The sequence below is a fragment of the Zootoca vivipara genome, chromosome 3 (assembly GCF_963506605.1).
Source record: "Zootoca vivipara chromosome 3, rZooViv1.1, whole genome shotgun sequence".
NCBI lineage: Eukaryota > Metazoa > Chordata > Lepidosauria > Squamata > Lacertidae > Zootoca > Zootoca vivipara.
Window position 1 is genome coordinate 31,051,371 of NC_083278.1, and position 21,560 is coordinate 31,072,930.

Here is a 21,560-nt window from a genome sequence, read left to right on the forward strand (position 1 = left end):
TCTCTATGACAGTACATTGTAATGTGCTAAGTGGTTCAGATCTCCACATTAAATGGGAACAGTATACAAATATGATCAAACTGAGGTACTCCCCCCACTTTGTTGCATATCCTTGCCTGCGATATAAACAAAGGTGACACAAGTATTTCACAAACCACTATATTGTAAAAAGAAACTGTTTAGGCCCTGCCATGCATGCTTCAGTAAGAACTGAGTAAGGGTCCTTCTAGACTATTTTATTGTGGGCTTATTCTGCAACATGGTCTTGGCATTGTAATAGAGCATTAGAGGTGAATTTATTCTGCTTTAGTTTGGTTCCACAATGCTGCTCCAATGCTATCACATTATTGCTGTCTGGGAGAGCTATAACACAACAAAAAATAAACCAGAACATCTGTGGTAGAGAAAGTTACACGATTTCAGCAGGAAGTTAAGGGATATACACTGATTGGAAATGAAAAGTGTGACTGCCTCCAAAACCCTTGCAGGTGCAAACAGTATCAAAAGTGGGATTGTGTATGACTGCTCCGATAACATAATGACCACATATCATCATGAATGCACCATAAAATGTACTTCTGCAAGGGCCCCCGAAAACCAATCCATTGAACAAGTCAAACCCACAAGTTGTAGTCAAACTATGAATCCTTCAGAGGATTATTACAATACTGTAAAGAATAATTAATATCTCACAAATGGGCACCTCTCGTGCTCTGCCAGTACTGGAACTATGGACAGCTGCTCAGACTAACTTTGACAAAGAAAACAAAGCCATTTAAAGCTTACCAAGTTCACCAGTAGTTCAGGAACCACAAGTAACCATCTGTTTAGTGGCAAGTACGGCTTGTTATTTTGCTGCTAGGCAAAATTCAAATGGAGTATTAAATCTCTAATTTAAACACATATGCTCCAAAGAATTAAAAGGCACACACAAGGTATCCAAAACCAAAAATAGGCATTTCTGCTGAGGAAAGCATTGTGTTCTGGTGTTGGAAGCAAATATTCTCAGAGGTATTAAGTGTAATGTAGAATGATCACACCTAATGTTTACCACCTGGATACTCACTGTGCCCTGCTGCAATATTGCTGGGAGTTCCTGGGACCAAGATGAAGAACTTGGATCCAGGAAGGCTGAGTTAAAGTCCCTCTGCCATAATGGTTGCGTGATCTTGAGCAAATCAGTCTCACTCTCCCATGTATAAATGGAAAACAGCAGCAACCTAACTTACAACCCAACTTTAAATCTTTAAAGATTTTGAAAGCACTTTAAAAATAAGTGCTATGGGAATGCTTAGCAGTGGGAGTCCATAAGGCTCTGTCATTTTGAGTGTAAGGGAAATATGTAATGTAATAAAAGCAGAGGGGAAAGTGGGTCAATACTATGGAGTAAAAGTATCTTTTTAAAACCTGTAATAAAAATAATCAAGAACTGTTTTTTACCCCTTCACAATATAAATCATTTGTGATCCCGTTTGACCTTGTATTCCTTGCAGTGGTTGTTGATCCAGCCTATGTAGTTAAAGAAGCAAACACATACATTTATATCTCTGACGTTTCCTCCAAGGAACTCAGGGTGGTGCACATGGTTCTCTGTTCCCCTATTTTAGCACCACGACCTGGTAAACTAGGCTGAGAGAAACCGATTTGCCCAAGATCTCCCAATTAGCTTCATGGCTTGAGTGGAGAATTGAATTTGGGTCTTCCAAGTCCTAGTCTGACTCTAACTGCAACACTACACTGACCCATGCAATACAGTAGTACCTTGGTTCCCAAATGCCGAAAACCTGGAAGTAAGTGTTCTAGTTTTCAAACGTTTTTCAGAAGCCCAACGTCCAGTGTGGTTGTCGGCTATTGTTTCCAGGGTGCCTGCACCCATCAGAAACAGCGCCTTGGTTTTCGAACATTTTGGAAGTCAAATGGACTTCAGGAATGGATTAAGTTTGGCGCTTGTAGTCTAAGGCACCTGGCGGACGCAGGTTTGGCAGGCTTTGGATCTACTCGCCGGAAGACATGCTATTTATTTTGCATTTTTTGTTTTTGAGGCTGCTTCGGTTAATTTGTTTTTGTGACTGTGTGGAACCCAGTTCAGCAACTGATTGTTTGTGTGACTGTGGAAATGGATAAAAAGCCCCCCCCCCCAAATCCAAACAATGACTATTATCAGTGCAGGTAAGAAAAAAATTATTTACATTTTTATAATCTACAATACTGTCATATTTATTTTATAGTACAGTACACTGATTATTGCTTTCATTTTATGGATCAGTGGTCTCGTTAGATAGTAAAATTAATGTAAAATTGCTGTTTTAGGGGTTGTTTTTAAAAGTCTGGAACGGATTAATCTGTTTTGCATTACTTTCTATGGGAAAGTGCACCTTGGTTTTGGAATGCTTTGGTTTTGGAATGGACCTCTGGAATGGATTAAGTTTGAGAGCTAAGATACCACTGTATGAGATTGCTCTACTTTGGACCCACTCCTGCACCACTGGATGTGTGTGAAATGGGAGCTTAACTTTCACAGCTTTTCCCTCAAAACCATGGAAACATATCATTTTTTTTAAAGACTGGAGATTTGTAGTTTCTTGCAGGGATACAATTACCAGAATTCCATGGAAGAAACCCTTGACAATTGGTTTTTGTTAACATGTAGATGTTTCCTAGTGCATTTTTTCTGCTTGCAAACAAAACCATGCTCTGCCTCAATTCATCTGACCTCTTCCTAGTCTTTCCCCACATTGATTCACTCAGTATTATTTTATTCACTGGTCAACAGTATAGAATTCTTGTTGAAGGCATGAATGGTGTATTGTGTCTTATGACGTGCAAAAATTGGTTTACTGAAGGAATCCAATGATTGCATGAAATGGGGAAATGGGGAAAAAATAAGGGTTGTTCTGAAAGTAATGATTTGGCTCTTTCAAATCATGTACGATGTAAAGTTGAACAGAACACAGACCTCCATGGGATATAAGGAATACAGTAGCAACAAAGAGAAGGGACAAGCTTTATTTCATAGATTTTTTTCCTTTTCTTTCTGCAAGCAAAACTGCTTTGATATAAAATGAGTCCAATGATACAGTGCTATCATCCACTCAAGCAAAAGAAAACCTCACGCTGATGTGAATGCAGATTATACTGGCATTCTGATACAAGTGTAATATTTCTAGATTCCAGATGGTGTCTGGCCTTTAAAGCAATGGCACAGAAAATGCTGCAAAATATTGGAGTAGTGAAGTACTGGCAAGCGCTCTTTAAGTAACTCTCTCTGTGAATTCTCTGTAGGATAATGTTTGATTAACTGCAGTATGAACTGTGTCTTCTGTTTCTTAGTATCCCTGCCACATGCCTCTTCGTGTCCACTGTGTTAGCTCAAAATGTTGACTGTTGTCTTTTTCATTTGTATTAAGACAAAGTTATGAGGTATCCTTTACTGTTAATCTAATGATGAAGTGACAGGCCTTGTTGACTTAGGACGCAAAGACAATTGTACATTCAGTAATTGCTTTTAGTGATCTCTCTACACATTACTGCAAACAACCGTTAGTTACATTGGGGAAAAAACTTTCTCCTATTCACATATGATATGGCATAAATGAAACAAAATTTGACAAAAATCATACACATAAAATAAACAAGACAAATACACAAATAAGGCCATCTGCAAAATTAAAAATCCAACTCTCGTAATATTTCACAATAATTTCTACAGAATATTTTACATCTTAAAAACTTAAATATTTAATAATGCACAGGAAAAAGAAGGTCTTGACAGAGCCAATCACACTATCTCTTGGAGGACTTGTCTAATTTGCTGGCCGGCAACTTTCTTTGTGGAGTTGGAATTTTGGAAGGTTTGCCAGATGCTGAGCGAGAATTGGGTCGGGGCGTTGGCCTAATTGGGGTATGAACAGTCTCCGATACATCCGAGCACACAGACTGAATTTCTGAAATGTCAAAATCAGATGCGTCACTGCCCCGGCGGCTGCTTGCTCTGCTGCCAGCCTTGCTTCCTGCTCGACTTCCAGGTCTGCTTGGCGTTTTTCTTGGCGTGTCTGCATGAGGAGGAGAAATACACCCATTGCGATTAGAGTGAGCAGGGATAACGAAGGCTGATTTTGTACTGGCATCCTCAAGAGCTTCATGGTGCTCCATTATGGGCATCCAGAAGTCTACTCAAGCAAGTGTTACTCTTTCATTACAAACCAGAGGATAAAGCTAACCGTGGCTTCTAGTTGTGGCAGCTTCTACTAATCTCTGAACACTAGTGATTGGGTTTCACTGGTAAGGAGGCTCCTGCTACACTTCACATCCTGATTGTGGGCTTCCCATCCTGATTGGCCATCATGAAAACATGATGCTGGACTGGATGGGCCTTTTGTCACGTTCAGCAGGGATGTTCTGGATGCTACCCACTGGGCACAGCAAGTATTCCCTGTTTCAATCCTACATGGGTACATGAGAGCCCCTCTGTTATGCGCAGCTGGTTGATACGAGTCAGAGCAATCTTCTGTTTTCAATGCCAATTATTTCCCCTTTAAAGTGCTTTGCATCACAAGTGGAACTTTTCACTTTAGCTCCTTCTCCTCTGGTATCATGAAACTCACAAGTTAGACGAGATCAGTATGCAGTTCCAATTTTACATCCCAGCTTCAGTGAACCAGAATTTCATCAGGACCAAGGCCTTGATTCAAAGCAGGATCTGCCACATTTCAGCCTCCCAAAGAAGCAGATCCCACGCAATGTGTATACATGCAGTAGTCTACTTTTTACTCTTTGTATTAGGTACAGTGGTACCTCGGGTTGTAGACCTGATCCGTTCTGGGGTGCTGTTCACACCCTGAAAAGTCCGCAACCCGAGCGGCACTTTCACGCATGCGTGAAAGCGCGATAAGCGCTTCTGCGCATGTGTGAAGCACGCAGAACACTTCTGTGCATGCACGTGTGGCAGAACCCGGAAGTAAACACTTCCAGGTCAGCCGCGTTCGCAACCTGGAAAAATGCAACCCGCAGCGGACGCAACCCGAGATATGACTGTACTAGCATCCCAGAGACATTTATTTCAAGCTCTCCAGTGCTCACCTGCAAAATGTGCCCTGACTCTTGTAGCTGCTGTTGAAATGAGGCTGCTGTCTTCTCCAGAATGGAAACCCTTCCCGGACAGATATCCTGGCAATCTAAGTTTACTCCCTTGTATTGGAGTCCCCTGTAGGACACAAGGAGAACTGGAATGAAACAAACCCATTATGTTCTGCAACAAACAAGAACTGAATTTGGGGCTCCATCCATATCACCTTCTTCGGAACATGCATGGCAAAGAAAAAGCTATTCCAAAAAGTGATGACATAGGAATATTTAGTTAATGAGTTGGAAAGGGAACCAAATGGTAATAATATCTAGCATGTAAAGCACTTTACCTGTCACTGTATCTCTTCCTTCCCTCCCTCAATGTTTCCCAGTTATCAATTTTTAGTTTATAAGCTTCTTGAGAGCAAGAACCTGTCTGGTTCTTGCTGGTAAGGTGCTTTGTATACTGATGACATTGTATAAACGAACAAACAAACAAACAAAATGGCTTTTTATATTTACATGTCAAGATGTAGTATACCTAACAACTTAGGATCACACTTCATGTATCTGATGAAGTCAACTCTAAACTACAAAATCATGAGTTTACTTTTATGACAAGACATTCTGCTATTTTTTCTGCAACAATGTGTAACATGCCTATGCTTCTGAAAAATGCATCCATGTGTAACTGGTCTGAAGGATCACTGTTTAGTCATCAAGGCCATATGGAATTAATTCTGACCAGGGAAGACAATTAAATTGCTGCGCTGACACTTCTTTGGTTTGCTACTAATAGCTAAATGCAAATAGGAAGTTTACATTGAGGCTATGCTATCTGCTTAAGTATGGAGAAAAAGAAAGCCTAATATTAGAAACAGCCAGCAATTCATGTTCTGTATTGTGTTTTAAATCCTGTGGATATTTAGGAGTAATAATTCTGTACATGTAATAAATGTATTTTATGGGAAGGATCGCTAAGTAGGTGTTTCGCTACCTACCGATAGTAAGCAAAGCCATACAAAAATCTCAGAAGTTAGTTGGAGAAAAAGCTGGAGGGAAAGTAGCAGAAGTGGTAGCCGCCACAAGCAAGAGCAGCAATAACACATTCTTCTCAGCGCTAACCATTGATGTACTGTATACTCCAATATAATTTTGTATTATGTGAGAAGACAGCAGTATTATGTTGGCAGGAGACAGTCTACTGATTTAATCTTTGGCTCATTAATCCACAGTAGACTCTTTCAATCTTTTATGTATTTCAGTTCTCAATATTCCCTTGTTCTAAACAAACAAGGCTATCGACCATTTCCCTATGAGAACTGAGAAATTACAGCTTGGGTTGTTTCCCCATGGTTGGCACTTACACTTCGGGTCCTAAATATTTTGGTGGCTGCCACCTACCCAGTGTTCCACAATCACCAGATAATTAATCTTAATGCACGTTTGTACCATGAGGGCACAAAGTGAGGCATTCTTGGCAGCCCCTTGAGATACATGGAACTTCTTTCTCTTGGAGGACTGAGCCAGATGCACTGTAAGATATTTTTATTTTGACTCATTTTTAATAGCCAGGGTAAAGCAGATATGGGAGAGTTGCAATGCAATCTCATCATTTTATCTAGGTTTCCTAAGCATGGTATTTATAGTTTCTATTTTAATGCCGTTTCTTGTTCTGAGCTGTTGGGGTGGGAAGGGCTAGAAACTGAACTCAGGTCATAGTTCAACACGGAACAGAAAGTGTTTTAGTTTATTGATTTTGGTGTGCTTAGCTCTGAGACAGAGTGAGGCCTAAGTAATAAATGGGGTCCAACAGAGCCAGAACACCAATGACAGGTAAAATAATATTGGACTAACTTAATGTTAGTGTAGGAATCTGAAACTTCTTGCATTCCACAGAACTTTTAATTAGGCGGAATGGTAATGCGCCAGGATCTCATATTTATCTACCTACCTATCTAGAGCAAACTAGATGATTTCAGTTATAAATATCTTAGACTCCACATGTACAGAGCTGATTCCTAGTTTGACCATAGTTTTATAGAATTTAAAGACATGCTCATCAAGACCCAAACAAACTCCAACGACTGATCAATTTATAGATTTAAAAAGAGAGAAAGTAAAATTGCTGGATAGAAGATTGAAAACAAACAGAGTGCATTAATGTGTAAGGAAGGTACAGCAGAGCTGGGCAAGGAACTGTAGTGACTGTTAGCTAACAGGATAGTTTTAGTGAATGTTAGACTAGAATATCCATCCATTACTGTACCTCTGTGGATGACACTTGATATTCAGAGCACTCTGGAGGTTTACAAGGAGATGATGTTTTGCTGTTTATCAACCATGGTTTACCATAGTTGCGTGTTAAATGATGGGGTGTCTGTATGGAACAATGGCAAATCACAAGGGTGAAGAACAGGCGATGGAAAACAATGTCATGGAGAGGAATATTCAGATTATGAATACTGAATCTCACAGTAAAAAGTCAAAAACAAAATGACACCAAAACAAAGCAGGAACAGTTGACAAGCATTCTATACAAAAGAGAATGTATGTGTGCTTTTAAAAATGCAATGGTGGGTTAATGTTTTTTAATTTATTTATTTTTTCACTTTTCTAATTAGCTTACATGTTTTTTCCCAGGCTTGCACGACCGCTGCGATTGTAAGGGAGGAAACAATAAAAAACTTTGTTAGCTTTCTTTGAGAAATAAAATAACCAATACCTCCCCTATTTGTTTTAGGGTAGCATTATTGCGAACTGTAGCAAGCTTGGCCTGATTTTATTAACTGCATTAAATTTCAGCTGCACCACTCCAGTCATACCTTGGGTGTGCTGGCAGCAAGAGCTGATGTTGGAGCTCCTTGAGCAGGTGGATTTGACACAGACATGGATCTGTTGGGTGAAGCACCCCTTGAAGAAGGTCGTGATCTGCGTCCCCTTTGTCGGAAGGCAGCCATGCTTTGGCTAGCTCCATCTGCCAAAATGAATTTTTCACGTAGCTCCATGTTCGTCCTCCCTTTAGCTAGAGGATGCGAAAGAGAGAAATGGAGAAGTCTGATTATTTCCCCAGCTGCCTGTCCATCTCGCTGTCCTTGCTAGAGCTAAACAAACAGGCCAAACAATTCAAACACATTAGTGAGTAATGCATTTGTTTGAGACAAAAAAGTTCATTTGCAGAATATGCACATCTAACAGTTTTTGCTAGCAAAAGATGAACTGCGCATCTAACATTTTATGCTAGCAGAGATGAACTGCTGTCAACATAAATCAGCATGATAATGGAATGGCTCAACATGCTATTTGGTTACCAATGCACAGACTCAACCTGAAGACCCATTTGACTAATGCTACCAGTGTTTGGATGATTCAGAAACAGATGCTGGCTACGATGAGTAAACACGGAGAGAAAAGCATAAAACCATATTAATTCTAAGCTATATAGTAATGCAGTTGGGCAACATGCAATGACAAACAGAAACTCCCAAACTGTAAAGAAGTGATGGGATGCTGGGCACAGACAAACGCAGGTATTAGAGGCAAAGGTGAGAACTTCCCACAAGGTTCAGATGCGTAAACAGGTTAGCATTTGGTTTTCTCTGTCTTAATGGCAATTGCTTTTGAAACACTCTCTTCGAGCGTGTCAAAGGAAATTTAGAAGCAAGCTCTCAAGCACCAGCCAGTGCAATAAGTGTTAAGGCTAAAAAATGTGAAACGTGAAGCATTGTGTTAAATATATATTTGTATATATCAAAGCAGAGTGGGTAGGAAATGGAAAAGAACATAAGAACAGGAGAGACAAAGAGAGGGGTTTGCCAACCTATAGTAGGCTGAGTGGTAATTGAAGAGTTTGATTCCGAACGTAACATTTTACTCCCATGATGATGAACTAGAAAAAATGACACAGGATATGGGTCATATTAAAAGAAAATTGTTAGCAGGAGAAGAAATCAATTACAGCAGTTGCATATGCAAGAAGACTCAAAGCTGCAGGCCAAGGACAGATCTTAAGTGATTAAAAGTTCTCGCTAAGTGTTCCTAAGGAAGGTCATGGAGTTTTCTTCAGCAAAAGAAACCACTCTTGGTGTAAGCTCAGCTGCAGGCAGTCCCAATGTCATCATGTAGGTAAAAAAAGAAAGCAAGTCATTTCTTTGCCATCTTCAAAAAGGGATCTTCTATCTTCATACTTTTCAAGGTTACATGAAATGAGGACACAACATACCACATAGTGCTTTAATAGAATGAAACCTAGTCACCATTAAAACACCCAACAGTTTTGCATATGATTTACAGTTTCCACATAAGAGCTAGTGTTTTCATGGCAGATTTGATGAAGAATGCAATCTTACGTTCCATCCTTTTGAGATAGGTTTATCTCTGAAATTATGTTGCCCATTGAAAGGGATTTTTGTGGGTGAAGTACCCCACAAATGGAAAACAAACAAAAAAATTCAGACTCATATTCAGTAATACTGAAAATCACAAATGAACTTTCCTTGCTGAAAATCTGTTTCAGAAAAAAAATAATCTCTCCAAATTGACTCAATTTACACATAACGCTAAACCATGGTTTATGTTAGTGATGAGCTGTGTAGTGAGCTCTGGACTTCTCCCCTGCCTTGTCCTCCTCTGGTGTGGGCCATGAGAAAGGATAAGAAGCTTCTGCTTCCACTTTAAGTAACTACAGTTTTGCATGATGTCCAAACCTAGACTGTGATTTACCTTAACTATGGTTTATTGAAACAAGTCATCTTCTTAAACTATGGTCTGAAGTTGGCTTGTTTAAATAAGTGGTTAAGATTAACCACATTTTGTCCAGATGATAAAAAGCTGTGGTTAATTTAAAACAGAAGTTAATGCTTCCTTGTAGTTGTGCTGGAGGAGGAAGGGAAAGGCATAAACTACAGTAGCAGCCATTACGTGTGGGGTGGGGGTGGGGTTTGTATACACTGGTGTTGAAGAACCCAATTCCTGTAATGTGAAGCTTGGTGGTAATCAGCTGCAGAAACCAGCTGTTGTTTTTTAAAAGCAGCAACAATAAATATGTCAAATCAAGTATTGTTCACCTGACTTAGGTGGAACATGGGTGGATTGTAGGCATCTCACAATATAAGAATAAAATAGCACATCTAATGTGTTATTATAGGAGTCAATTAAATTCAGTCAGAATGCTACATTCCACTTTTGTCCTGTTAAGATTCTTCAGAGTAGAGTATGAGATGGGGTGATGGAATCAATGCAGGCTGTATAACTATCTCATTTATTCCTGTACAGCAGGAATGTAAAATGTGACTCAAGCATAACGTAGCTAAAACAGAAGTTTTTCACCAGAGGCACAGTTCACTCTTTTTCTCAACACTACAGGTAACATCCAGCCATATGAATCCTTTACTAAACAGCAGGAATTTTAAGGTGTAGTTTCAATTGTATTTGATAAAATGGTGGCTGGGTAAGTAAGCATTAGCCTGATCAAGGAAAAAGAAATATATAACCCTAAGAAGCATGTATACCACCACAATGTTTACTTTTTAGTCTGAACTTGCAGCATTGCGTTTAGAATTCACAGTTTTAACTACAGAGAAAAATAATCTAATATATGCCCAATAATGTTTTCTGTAGCTACTTTTCATTTTTGAGAAATAGAACACTACATTCACCACCCCTTCTTAACATTCCTTTGTACCTTCACAACATAAAACTGGACGATGCCCTTTATATTATCCCCTCTGGGATTAGCAAGTAATCACTATTTTACTTACCATTTGCACTGAACATCTGGAATTTTGCCCCCCAGAGTGATTGCTTCACTTCACCTCTTGGTAAGCCTAGCCCAACCAATCCCATGCCTACTGCATTCTATCAACACACACAGCAGGCAGACCTAGGACCCAGAAATGATTTCAACTAAACCCAGGCTACCCTCTTCTGTGAATCAGGTTTTAGGCTTATAAGGCTGTAAAGATGCCACAGTGAAATCTGCTTACAAATCTAGGCTCAATAGATTAGAATCCTTGGAAGATCTAGGCCACAAACCAGAGAGCCATTTTCCTCTTCAGCTGTTCACTAGGAACCAGGCTACATGTTACACTCACCGTAAGAGTGGTCCCACCAGAGTTTCTGCTCTTCCCCCCTCCCAACTCTGAGGAAAAATTAGCTGCTAACAACAGAGAAAAGGGGAGATAACCAATGGATAGGGAAGGGAAGCCAGCACTTCCTCCTTTCCTGTATGTGTGGTTTCTGTGTTCCTGACAGCTTTTCATTCTGTTGGTGTGAGAGGGCCAAAGAAATTCCTTGCATGTCAAGCTCTCACATGGTGAATGCAATGCATAGCCAGAGTGTACAGCAGAGCCTTCCAAACTTTTCATGTTGGTGACACACTTTTTAGACATGCATCATTTAGGGACAGTAATTCAGTTTGGCATCATTTCACGACACAGTAATTCAGTTTTACTAGCAAACCAGAGGTTAAACTAACCCCTTTCCAGCTCTGGGAGGAGCGTGGGGAGCATTCGTGCGACACACCTACGCACTGCAGCCAACACATTAACGTGTCGTGACACAGAGTTTGGAAAGCTCTGGTCTACAGTATCTTCAGTAGGTAGTCCTTGAAAATAGCAAGATGTATATAAGTAGGGCATCGTAAGTGAATCAGTGTTTAACTAAACCAGGGATTTATACAGTTTACATTTCATCCTTCTAACCTCTACCACCCTAGTTAATCCATGACAGCAGTTGTATATTAATGTTGACTATTAATGAGTTTAATAGTCATATGTAAAGAAGTCTTCCTACATACCTCTGCAAGGATCATTTTTCACTAAGAACTCATCAAGTGCCATCCATCCGCCTCCAACTCGAACCATAACAGTGCTCCGCAGAATGCGGACAAGACGGAGTTGCTGGGAGTCACCAAACTGTGCAAGAAGACAGGAAATCAATCTCAAGGTTTCCTACAAGTTCTCAACAGCACGGTGCACTCCAAGCCAAGAGGGTTAAAATTAGCCACACACAATAAGCTCCTAAATCATTAGTAGAAAAATCACCAAAGAGTTTTGCATTATGCACATGGTAAAGGTTGTTTTCAAGTTGAATGCAACTGCATTAACCCAAAAGGTAGCAATGAGATTGGTGGGGGAGGGGAGGGAGGCAGAGCACAAGGGTATAATGCTGCTAGGTTTGACTCCCCCCCCCACCTTGATTCTTGAGAGCCACATGGATGTTTCTCAGATCTTTTCAAAGGAGAAAAATTAGTCATGTAATACATGGAGCTATTGAATAATGGAATTGTACTGTCAATACTAAAACCTTCACTGATCTCTCCTTGCAAAAAGGATAAGAATATTTCCACCGAAATATGGATTAGAACTCATTATGAGGACACTGATCCGCAGTACACATATTACAGTGATGACCACTGGATAAGTCAGGAAAACAGCCTTTTATTGTTATTTCAGAATTTCTTTTTCACCCTCTTGCCTTCTGGAAAGCTGCCCCTTAGAATAGCCGCCAAGGGCTTTTCTAGGCAAGTGTATCATGTAACAAATACAGTTTTTGTGAGGGATCCCGTTATCTTTCTTCAAGGATCCCCTTCTTCAAGGGGTGCTATTTTTTATAGCATTTTGTGACCATTCTCCCACACATTATGCGTATTTCTATAGCCAGTGTGAGAAGAACCTAAGAAGAAGCTGGATTAGGGCAATGGATTAGGGCAATCTAGGCCCATCTGTTCTTACAGTGGTCAAACTAGATGCTTGTGGGAAACCCACAAGCAGGATTCAAGTATAACAGCACTCTCTGCTCCTGTGGTTTGCAGCAACTGGTTTTCATAATCATAGCCATCATGGCTAGCAGCCTTAAGCAGCCCTCTCCTCCATGAATTTGTCCAATCCTCTTTTAAATCCATCTAGGTTGGTAGCTATCATTGCCTCCTGTGGGAGTAAGTTCCACAGTTTATGAGCTGCATGAAGAAGTAACTTTCTTTTATCGGCCCTGAATCATCCAACATTCAGCCTCATTGGATGTCCAAGGGTTTCAGTGTCATAAATTAGGTAGCTATTGAACCATTAGTGGCATGTCTCCACTTTTCTAGTAAATGTTTTTATTGTCTATTTTATCTTTTAAGTTTCATTTTTCTTATTTCGTTAGATGCTGGCTGAACTCCATTATACTACCCCAAACACACAACATTTTAAAGTAAACAAATAACTGGCCAGCACCAGCAAGACTATCCTTTGAACTCAAAGTAATAATGATGCAATTCTGTGAGTACTTTATATCTGTAAAAAAAAAAAAAACTTGAAGGCTGCAGACTCCCTCTCCCCAATGCTAGAGCTCACATCTCCTTCCAGAAGGATAGTCTCCCCAACTTTAATGATGTGGTAATTTTCAGTTGCAAATATGCAGCTTCACTAGCGCAAGTATCAGTTTAGAGTTAGAAGAAAAAAGAAACCCAAACAAAAAAACCCTCACATGGTGGGGGCAGGAGCTGACATCCTCCAACGGTCTAAGGAGAACTTCAAGTGTGCAAAATTGTACTTCTGCTTCACTTTGTCAAAAGCAAAGTTTTAGGAAATAAATGCTGGCCCTTCAAAGTGCTTTGGAAATGCTGCAAAATCCCTTAGGATTTCCCTTATAGCCTGTCCACATGTTCTTATGCAAGTAGTTGGAAAGCATAGCTCCACTCTTTGAATGTAACACACATTCCAGACATACTTCCTCTCAACACATATTTCCTCTCTCCATATTGGTTTTATAACTGGTTTTGGTTTTAAAGCATTAATGTGCCAGTTATGCAGAAAGCACCTGAAAAGGGGTGCTCAAACAACATTCTTTCCAAATGTTACAGCGCACACACCAAGTCCGAGGGCTCTTTAATATGTACAAGTAGACAATAACTTACTGAAATGTGAAATAAAGAAAAGCAACTGATTCCCATCCCAAATATCCTGGGGCTTTAGCAAAATTCGTTAGTGATCTAAATGACTCATTACATTCTGTGCTTTGTATATTAGCACACATGGTGAAAATCTCTGCACCATTATGGCATAATTTTCAGGCTCATTCAAGTGGCTCAAAGCCCAATCCATGAATGCATTTGGGGCAACATGTTTAGCCTTAATCTGAGATATGAAGGAGTCTTCTGGCAGTGCGCACAGACTCTTCCCTCTTTAACATACTGCAATAAGTCAATAAGTCTTCAATTAACCATAATTTCCTGTTATGTCCAAAATGGGAAACTATGGTTAACAATGTTCAGAACAACCCAGGATCTTAAACCATGGTTTGAAGTTGTTTTAAGATCCTAGTTCGTTCTGAACATTGCACCCATAGCTTCCCAGTTTGGATGTAGTAGGAAAGTATGTTTAATTGAAGGCTTATTGCAGCATGCAGAGAAGAGAAGAGGGAAGAGCAATGCAAGGAAGAAGAAGAAGAAGAAGAAGAAGAAGAAGAAGAAGAAGAAGAAGAAGAAGAAGAAGAAGAAGAAGAAGAAGAAGAAGAAGAAGAAGAAGAAGAAGAAGAAGAAGAAGAGTTTGGATTTGATATATTGCTTTATCACTACCCTAAGGAGTCTCAAAGCGGCTTCTCCTTTCCCTTCCTCCCCCACAACAGACACCCTGTGAGGTGGATGGGGCTGAGAGCCTTCAAAGAAGTGTGACTTGCCCAAGATCACCCAACAGCTGCATGTGGAGGAGCGGAGACACGAACCCGGTTCCCCAGATTACGAGTCTACTGCTCTTAACCACTACACCACACAGGACAGAGTGTGTGGGCAACAAGGCTCATGCATACTTTGGTTCAATAAGCTGATATAGAATGATCTGAGCCAGGCCAATAGGGAACTAAAATGTAGCATAAGGATGGCCACATGAGTTTCTCCTTCACTCTTTATATGCACATTTCGAATCTCCTTTCCATGACATTAGTGTCAAATCACTAATACATAAAGTGTCTCCAACAATTCCAGTGGACGCCTTACACTACCATTGCAAAACGCTATGAATCATAGCTAATGTCGTCAGACTGTAACTGAGAGACCTGGCTCAGCTGGCAGTAAGGTTTCCATCCACAGAATGAGGAGAGAAGGGGGATATTTCCCCCTTCCCCACTGCAGACCCCCCACAGCCTCACTAAATCTGCCTGTGTAGCAGATGTAAAGGAGGGTTGGCTGCAGGAGGGAGGAATAGCTCAAAAAGGCTCCTCCCCCTTTCATTGGTAGAAGCTTTACTATCAGCTTTACCATTGGATGCAACTCTGTACCTTTACATTCCCCACTGTAATAGGAATGTGTTCTGCTCTTTTCTTTTCCTGCCATTGTGATTCACCCCAAACTGCTGCACAACACACCTGCAGGCCTGACCATTACAGCAAGTGGAGGAAGGGAAGGACAACAGGACCAGGGGAGAAAGGCCATGGCTGCCTCACTTCTAACTATACTGTGCAATTTGAAAAGCGCACTAGTAGACTGTGGGGTTACAACCTTTAAATCCCAAACAATGCAAAAGACCCCACTCTTCCATATTATCAATCCAACTCATCCAAATCTCTTGTCCACCTCCAACTGATCCTCCATTACAGGTAGGATCTCAGAGCCACCCTGTTCCTGGGATGAAAAAAATAAATAGAGGGATTCACCAGAGGGATTCAGCACTTCTTAACTCGGATTACTGTGATATGTAAGACCAGATTGATTCTTCATGTGGGTACCTATAGGGAGTTCTTCCCAAAGATCACACTAGAATAAAATGCCGGATTTCATCCTTGGAAAGAAGCTATGGTAAGCACTACTTGTTTTACAGCCAAATCATGTAGCTGAGTTTAATTTTTCATGTACCTTACTGAGACACAGCTTAAGCAAAGGGAGAAAGGCATGTTACTTTTGGGAACCAAATAAGAGGAAAGCATATAAAGTTAACAAATTGAGAATACCCAAAGTAATCAGTGGCTGAAGATTTTCTTTCTTTCTTTTTTCACTCACAATATTTTATGCTGCAGCAACTGTATTTTCTGATGGTCCTTTGGTGGTGGTGGTGGGGGAATGTACTCCATTCTATATGGCAGCTCCTAAATACATAAGTCTGGGGAAATTTCCCTTTGAGCCAATAAAGCCTGGGAGATTGTGTGGGAAACCCCATCTATCACCATTACAATATTTTGGGGCGCTTACCATTCCCACCCCCAGTTCTTCTTTCCCTGAGCCCATTTAGGTAATTAACTTCTACTATTGTTGTGCCAAATGATCCCTAATCTCAGGTGTCACTCTGCTGCGGTCAGGAGCAAGCAACCTCCCCCAGTCCCCCAACTCCCATTTGGGAGTGGAACATTTCTCTCTCCATTTTCCAGACTGCACAATGCTTCAACAATGCCCCTTGCAGCTCCAGTGCTTCCTGTCTCCTTCATTTAATGGTGCTGAGGCAAAGCCACATCCACCCTCCTGAAGAAAGCAGGAGAACAAACTCCCTTCACTACATCATCTAGGAAATCAAGAACATCGTATCATGCAAATTGGGAGTGGCTTTAGAATTGGGACCAGTGGGCTAAACAAAGGCAAAAGTTAAGATTATATAATGTATTAGCATGGATAGCATGAGAAGGAAAAATTAGCTTATTGTACTCATTTCAGAGTAGGTGAAACTTTAAATCACGAATGGGATTTTTTAAATACTGCATAATGTTGAGTAATCTCATTCTAAAAAATCTATATAATCTTCCTATAGATTCTAAGAAAGGATGATACAGCGGAACCTCGGTTTCTGAACGTCATCCATTCCAGAAGACTGTTCGACTTCCAAAACATTCGAAAACTGAAAGCGGAAGCATCAATACAATAGGGAAACTCAAAATGGAAGCCGTGTAGCATGTTCAGCTTCCGAAAATCGTTCAAAAACCAGAGCAGTTACTTCCAGGTTTTCTGCATTCAGGAGCTGAAACGTATGACAACGGAGGCATTCAACAAACGAGGTTCCACTGTATAACTTCAAGAAGCGAGAAGAATGATCGAGTGCACATGAAACAAAACAGAAATAGGCAGTCTTTACCAGGGATGCAGTCTGCATGGTGCCCAATTGCACAGTGATGGTTTTTATGAAAATGCAATTTCCCTATTCAATTTCTAATTGAATGTCCTTGGGGGGGGGGTAAAAGCTTTAAAAAGTGCAAGGTCCTGGATCATCTTACAGTGGAATGCAGCATGGAAATTTAAAGGATACTCCATACATTAATTACAGTAAAATCTTAACAGCAATTCCAGTGTGTAAACCACAGGAAGAACGCACAAAGGCATTCGCACTACCAATTAATGCAGTCTATTATCTGGTTCCCTTAAAAGTAATCTCATTAATGAGGCAGCAGCAGGCAAAAAAGGCAATTCCCAAAACAAGGAAACCAGCTAAGCATTTCCAGAGAGGCATCGTAGCTGACCAACAATGAATTAGCTTAGGGTGAAAGGGTAGGGGAGGACAAACCACTGCAAGCTGAAATGATGATGTATTAAAAGAATACTAGGAACTCCATAACACATTCCACTGTTTATACCTGATTTCCCAGGAAGAACTGACAAGAGATGGAAAATGGGAGAAAGACATAATTAGTGTAACAGGAAATCCTCTAGAACACACTCTAATAGCACATACACATTCTAAACCTTCCAATTTAGTATGTAGCTTAGAGATGTGCAGATAACATCAGCTGTCTGGGCTGTTAATGCTGTCGGACCTGATTCCTATGACACCTATCTACAGTATTGCTTGCTGTATAATTTTTATTTCCTTCCACCAAATTCTCAATGAAAAATGACATTGCTGAATTGAAATGAAAGAAGGGGACAACAATTTGGCAGATCCCCCCCTTGATATCTACTTGCTGGTTTTTCTGGCACATTTTCTATCTAGAAAAAGGAAAGCATGCTTCAATGAAATCAAAATCAAACAAAAAAAAAGACAGGATGGTGATGACAAAGTACAAATTTATTCAGATATGTTTGGAAGGCTAATACACTCCCAAATGTTTGCTCTGTTGGAAAAAAATAATAATTTTAATCCAGATGTTCATGAATGTTCCACTATAAAACCTTGAAAGCTGCAGGTATAACTCAGTGCACACATGGAATATATGTAACAGGCATTAAGCTCTATTACTTGGAAGTTTCATCAAAACCTAGGCTCCTTTGGAAAGTTATTTACAATTCCAATGCAAGAAAAGATTTGTTGTGACTTCAGTGGTATAATAGTAGCTTTTCTTCTTCTTCAATCCCAAGCTAAAGGATCAGATGGAGTGATTAAAGAACAGCTGTGGTGCATAAAGTGGGGCCCTGCCACTGCGGTGGTGCTGCCGCTTGCTGGGATGGGATGGCAGGGGCAGAGCAGAGATGAAGGCAGGAGACCACTGGGTTGACAGCAGTGGTGGCCACAGGGGCACATGCATCTACACCTACCACTGCTACTCTGCTGCCACATCATCCCAGAGAGCGATAGCACCTGCGGCCAAGAGGGTGGCGCAACAGCAGCATCTCGCTTCATGCACTGTGGCTGGTGAAAAATGCAATAGGGTCCCAAATGATGTTGTTGTTGTTGTTGTTGTTGTTTTAAAAAATGAGAAAATACATCAAATTCACACTATATTATTAATTTAGTTAAATTACTCCTTTGCAGAATAGGGGAGTCTAAATCCAACAGATAACATGACTGATTTCTATACTTACTCTGTACTTGTTATCACCAATCTGCTCCACTTGGAATCGCTTTGCACATTTACATTTTGCTACCTGCCTTGTCACCTGTCAAAACGACAATCAGAAGCAAATTATATTAATTGCCATTTACGGTAAATTGTGGAATCAGGTCAAGAAAACAATGGGACTACAAGTTCAACATGCAATTCCAGAGAAAAGATACTTTAAGAAAGAGGCGGGGGGGAGGGGGGAAGAGCACCTCATCTTCAATTTTGTCAGCATCTGTCAGAGGCTTGTATGCATCTTTGTTTGGATGAAGTGCTGCTACAAACTCGTAATAGTCAATATAGCCATCACCATCTCTGTCAAAGATATCTGCTACCGCACTCATTTCCAATCGACTAGTAGGAAATTCTGCAGATGACAAGAACAGTTCACATTAGAATGACCAACTCTTACCTATGACCTTTTGGGAAACCGATGACTTCCTAGCATTCCAAAACTCTGAGGAATTAAATAATAATAATAATAATAATAATAATAATAATAATAATAATAATAATTTATTATTTATGCCCCGCCCGTCTGGCTGAGTCTCCCCAGCCACTCCTGGGCGGCTCCCAATTGAATATTAAAACAATACAGCATTAAATATTAGAAGCTTCCCTAAACAGGGCTGTCTTCAGATGTCTTTTAATATTAGGATAACTGCTTATTTCCTTGACATCTGATGGAAGGGCATTCCACAGGGCGGGTGCTGCTACCGAGAAGGCCCTCTGTCTGGTTTAAACTTAATATGCAAAGGATCAAACTTTGCTTCTAAACTTACTTGAAGAAAGAATCCCATCAATAAATTCCTGTCTGGTTATCTTTCCATCCTGATCTTTATCTATCCTCCTAAAGAAGTCCATGACTCGAGATTTCTTATGGTTCATCCAACGCATATACTTCTTCCGCCAAATATCAAAATCAAAGTTGGCAAATTCTTTCAGCTTGAGACAAAAGGAAAAATGGAAAAAAAGAGGTGAACTGTCTTGTGAGATATACATATAACCATGATGCTAAAGTTCAGAGCAGATGTTAATGTGCAAACTGGAAGCCAACCTTAGGAGTCTTTCCCTTGCCCTCCCCAAAACCCTGTTTTCTTTTTTTGAAACTAAAGTATGAAGGGGGCTTACAAATCACCACTATGATCACCTTTGGTGGATTTGTGGTGGATTTGTTCTGAAGGGAGTACTGGGAAAGAGGAAGGAGCATACACCCCAATATTATGTCTACGCAACACCAATGGCACTCCATGCTGATGTCTGCTTATGTGATATATTTCCATCACAAAAAAGCAAGGGAGAAATTAACATAAATTAATGTAAATTGCTTTAAATATAATTAATGTAAATCACTTTGAACTACCTTTGTAATAAAAGTGAATAATAATAATTAGGCATGAGCAGGGCCTTCACATAATTGGGTGTTGGTACGCACTGACCAGCACATAAGCTACTTCTGCTTGGTCAAAGGAAGGGTGTCTGCCTGGTCCTCCACCACACAAAGAGGAGTGGCCAATAAGACATGAACCAAGGCTTAGTTATAGCAAACACTGTTAATGTTGTATCTGCTGTTTACTGACCTCCTCTAATCGGTCTAAAGCATCGTTAAGTTTCCTTCTTCTTTCCAGAGCCAGAAGCCAGACTTGCTGCCATTTGCTGACCAAGAGGTTCACCCGTGGATTCTTGGTTTCAATCTGAGCCTGTGCACCTGAGGGATACATGCTTGGTGTTGGGGAACGCTTTCCTGTTAAAATACAGAAAAATGTACTGTACTTCTGCTTCTCAAGGCAATGTAAACAAAAGGTAACATAGCATGTTTCTATAGGAAGAAGGGAGAGGCCTAACAACTGTGATTCCGGGTGGCCATGTAACAGAAAGATAGGTTTGGCTTTAGGGCTACAGGTTCCTGACCCTGTAGACAACCCTGTCCACTTCATAAATCAGAAATAGTAATTTAAATTCTGGCAGCTTATAAATATAAATAATAATGACTGAAGGCTGAATGACTGATACCACATATATATGAGATCATTACTTACTTCCTCCTCTTCCTTTATCCAGTACAGGAATATGAGAATGAATTGGACCAGAGTCAGCTGCTTTCCTTTTATGTGTCTTAGTAACCTTATCCACATCAGGCTGTTTTCTGGTCATTTCCTCCATGAATGTCTGCAATTAAAGGGTGGTTGCTTTGGCTAACAATGCACAATAATAATTTGCAACATACCCTATTTGGGGATACAAAGGTTCTGATCCAGATGTCTGTGGGATTTCCCATGTATGCACAGAACTCCTACTTCCCATGCTGATTTCTCTCATATCTAGATTAGCATCTACATTGGATACAGCAGCTGCTCGCTAACACCTGAATGTCTGCACAACTACCTTGTCTGCCATGAGCATGTGGATGAGAACAACAATATGGGCTGTGGCTTCTTGAGCTACATGCTCAGATTAAAAGAAAGCACTTCCATCAACATCCAAGTGTTCTAAAGTGCATGTTTCTCCCATAATAAATATATTGATCTCTTGTCCCAAATAGTAATGACAACGTTCTCCTAATTGGCATACCAACAAGGAAAATACTCAACTTTGACTTTATGAAGGAACTATGTGGTCCTAGAACAATTCTAAGGCATATTGTAGAATGTAAAGTTGAAAATAAGCAATACAGTATTATCTTACAGTTCAGCTTATTTATTGTTTTAAATTTCTTTTTCTTTGCTGTCCTGTCTCTTTATTCTAAGAGAGAAATCAATTGCATGGTGAATAGGTGCACTGCT

The 21,560-nt window shown here is 40.2% G+C and overlaps 1 protein-coding gene across 38 annotated transcripts in view; it reads right to left on the reverse strand.

The window, feature by feature from the left end:
- Nucleotides 1-2,990: 2,990 nt before the first annotated feature.
- DST (dystonin) overlaps nt 2,991-21,560 on the reverse strand; it is a 299,923-nt gene continuing 281,353 nt past the window's right edge. For 23 of the 38 annotated variants that reach the window (XM_060272496.1, XM_060272494.1, XM_060272495.1 and 20 more), the window contains 12 exons: nt 20,817-20,946; nt 20,358-20,521; nt 19,560-19,722; nt 18,990-19,144; nt 18,761-18,835; nt 17,596-17,613; nt 11,861-11,978; nt 8,885-8,953; nt 7,890-8,089; nt 7,334-7,444; nt 5,080-5,203; nt 2,991-4,052 (listed from right to left, as the gene is read on the reverse strand). In XM_060272496.1, coding sequence (XP_060128479.1) covers nt 3,784-4,052; nt 5,080-5,203; nt 7,334-7,444; nt 7,890-8,089; nt 8,885-8,953; nt 11,861-11,978; nt 17,596-17,613; nt 18,761-18,835; nt 18,990-19,144; nt 19,560-19,722; nt 20,358-20,521; nt 20,817-20,946 — 1,596 coding nt within the window. In that variant the 3' untranslated portion in view covers nt 2,991-3,783. The other 15 variants (XM_060272497.1, XM_035109763.2, XM_035109759.2 and 12 more) reach the window with 7 other exon arrangements.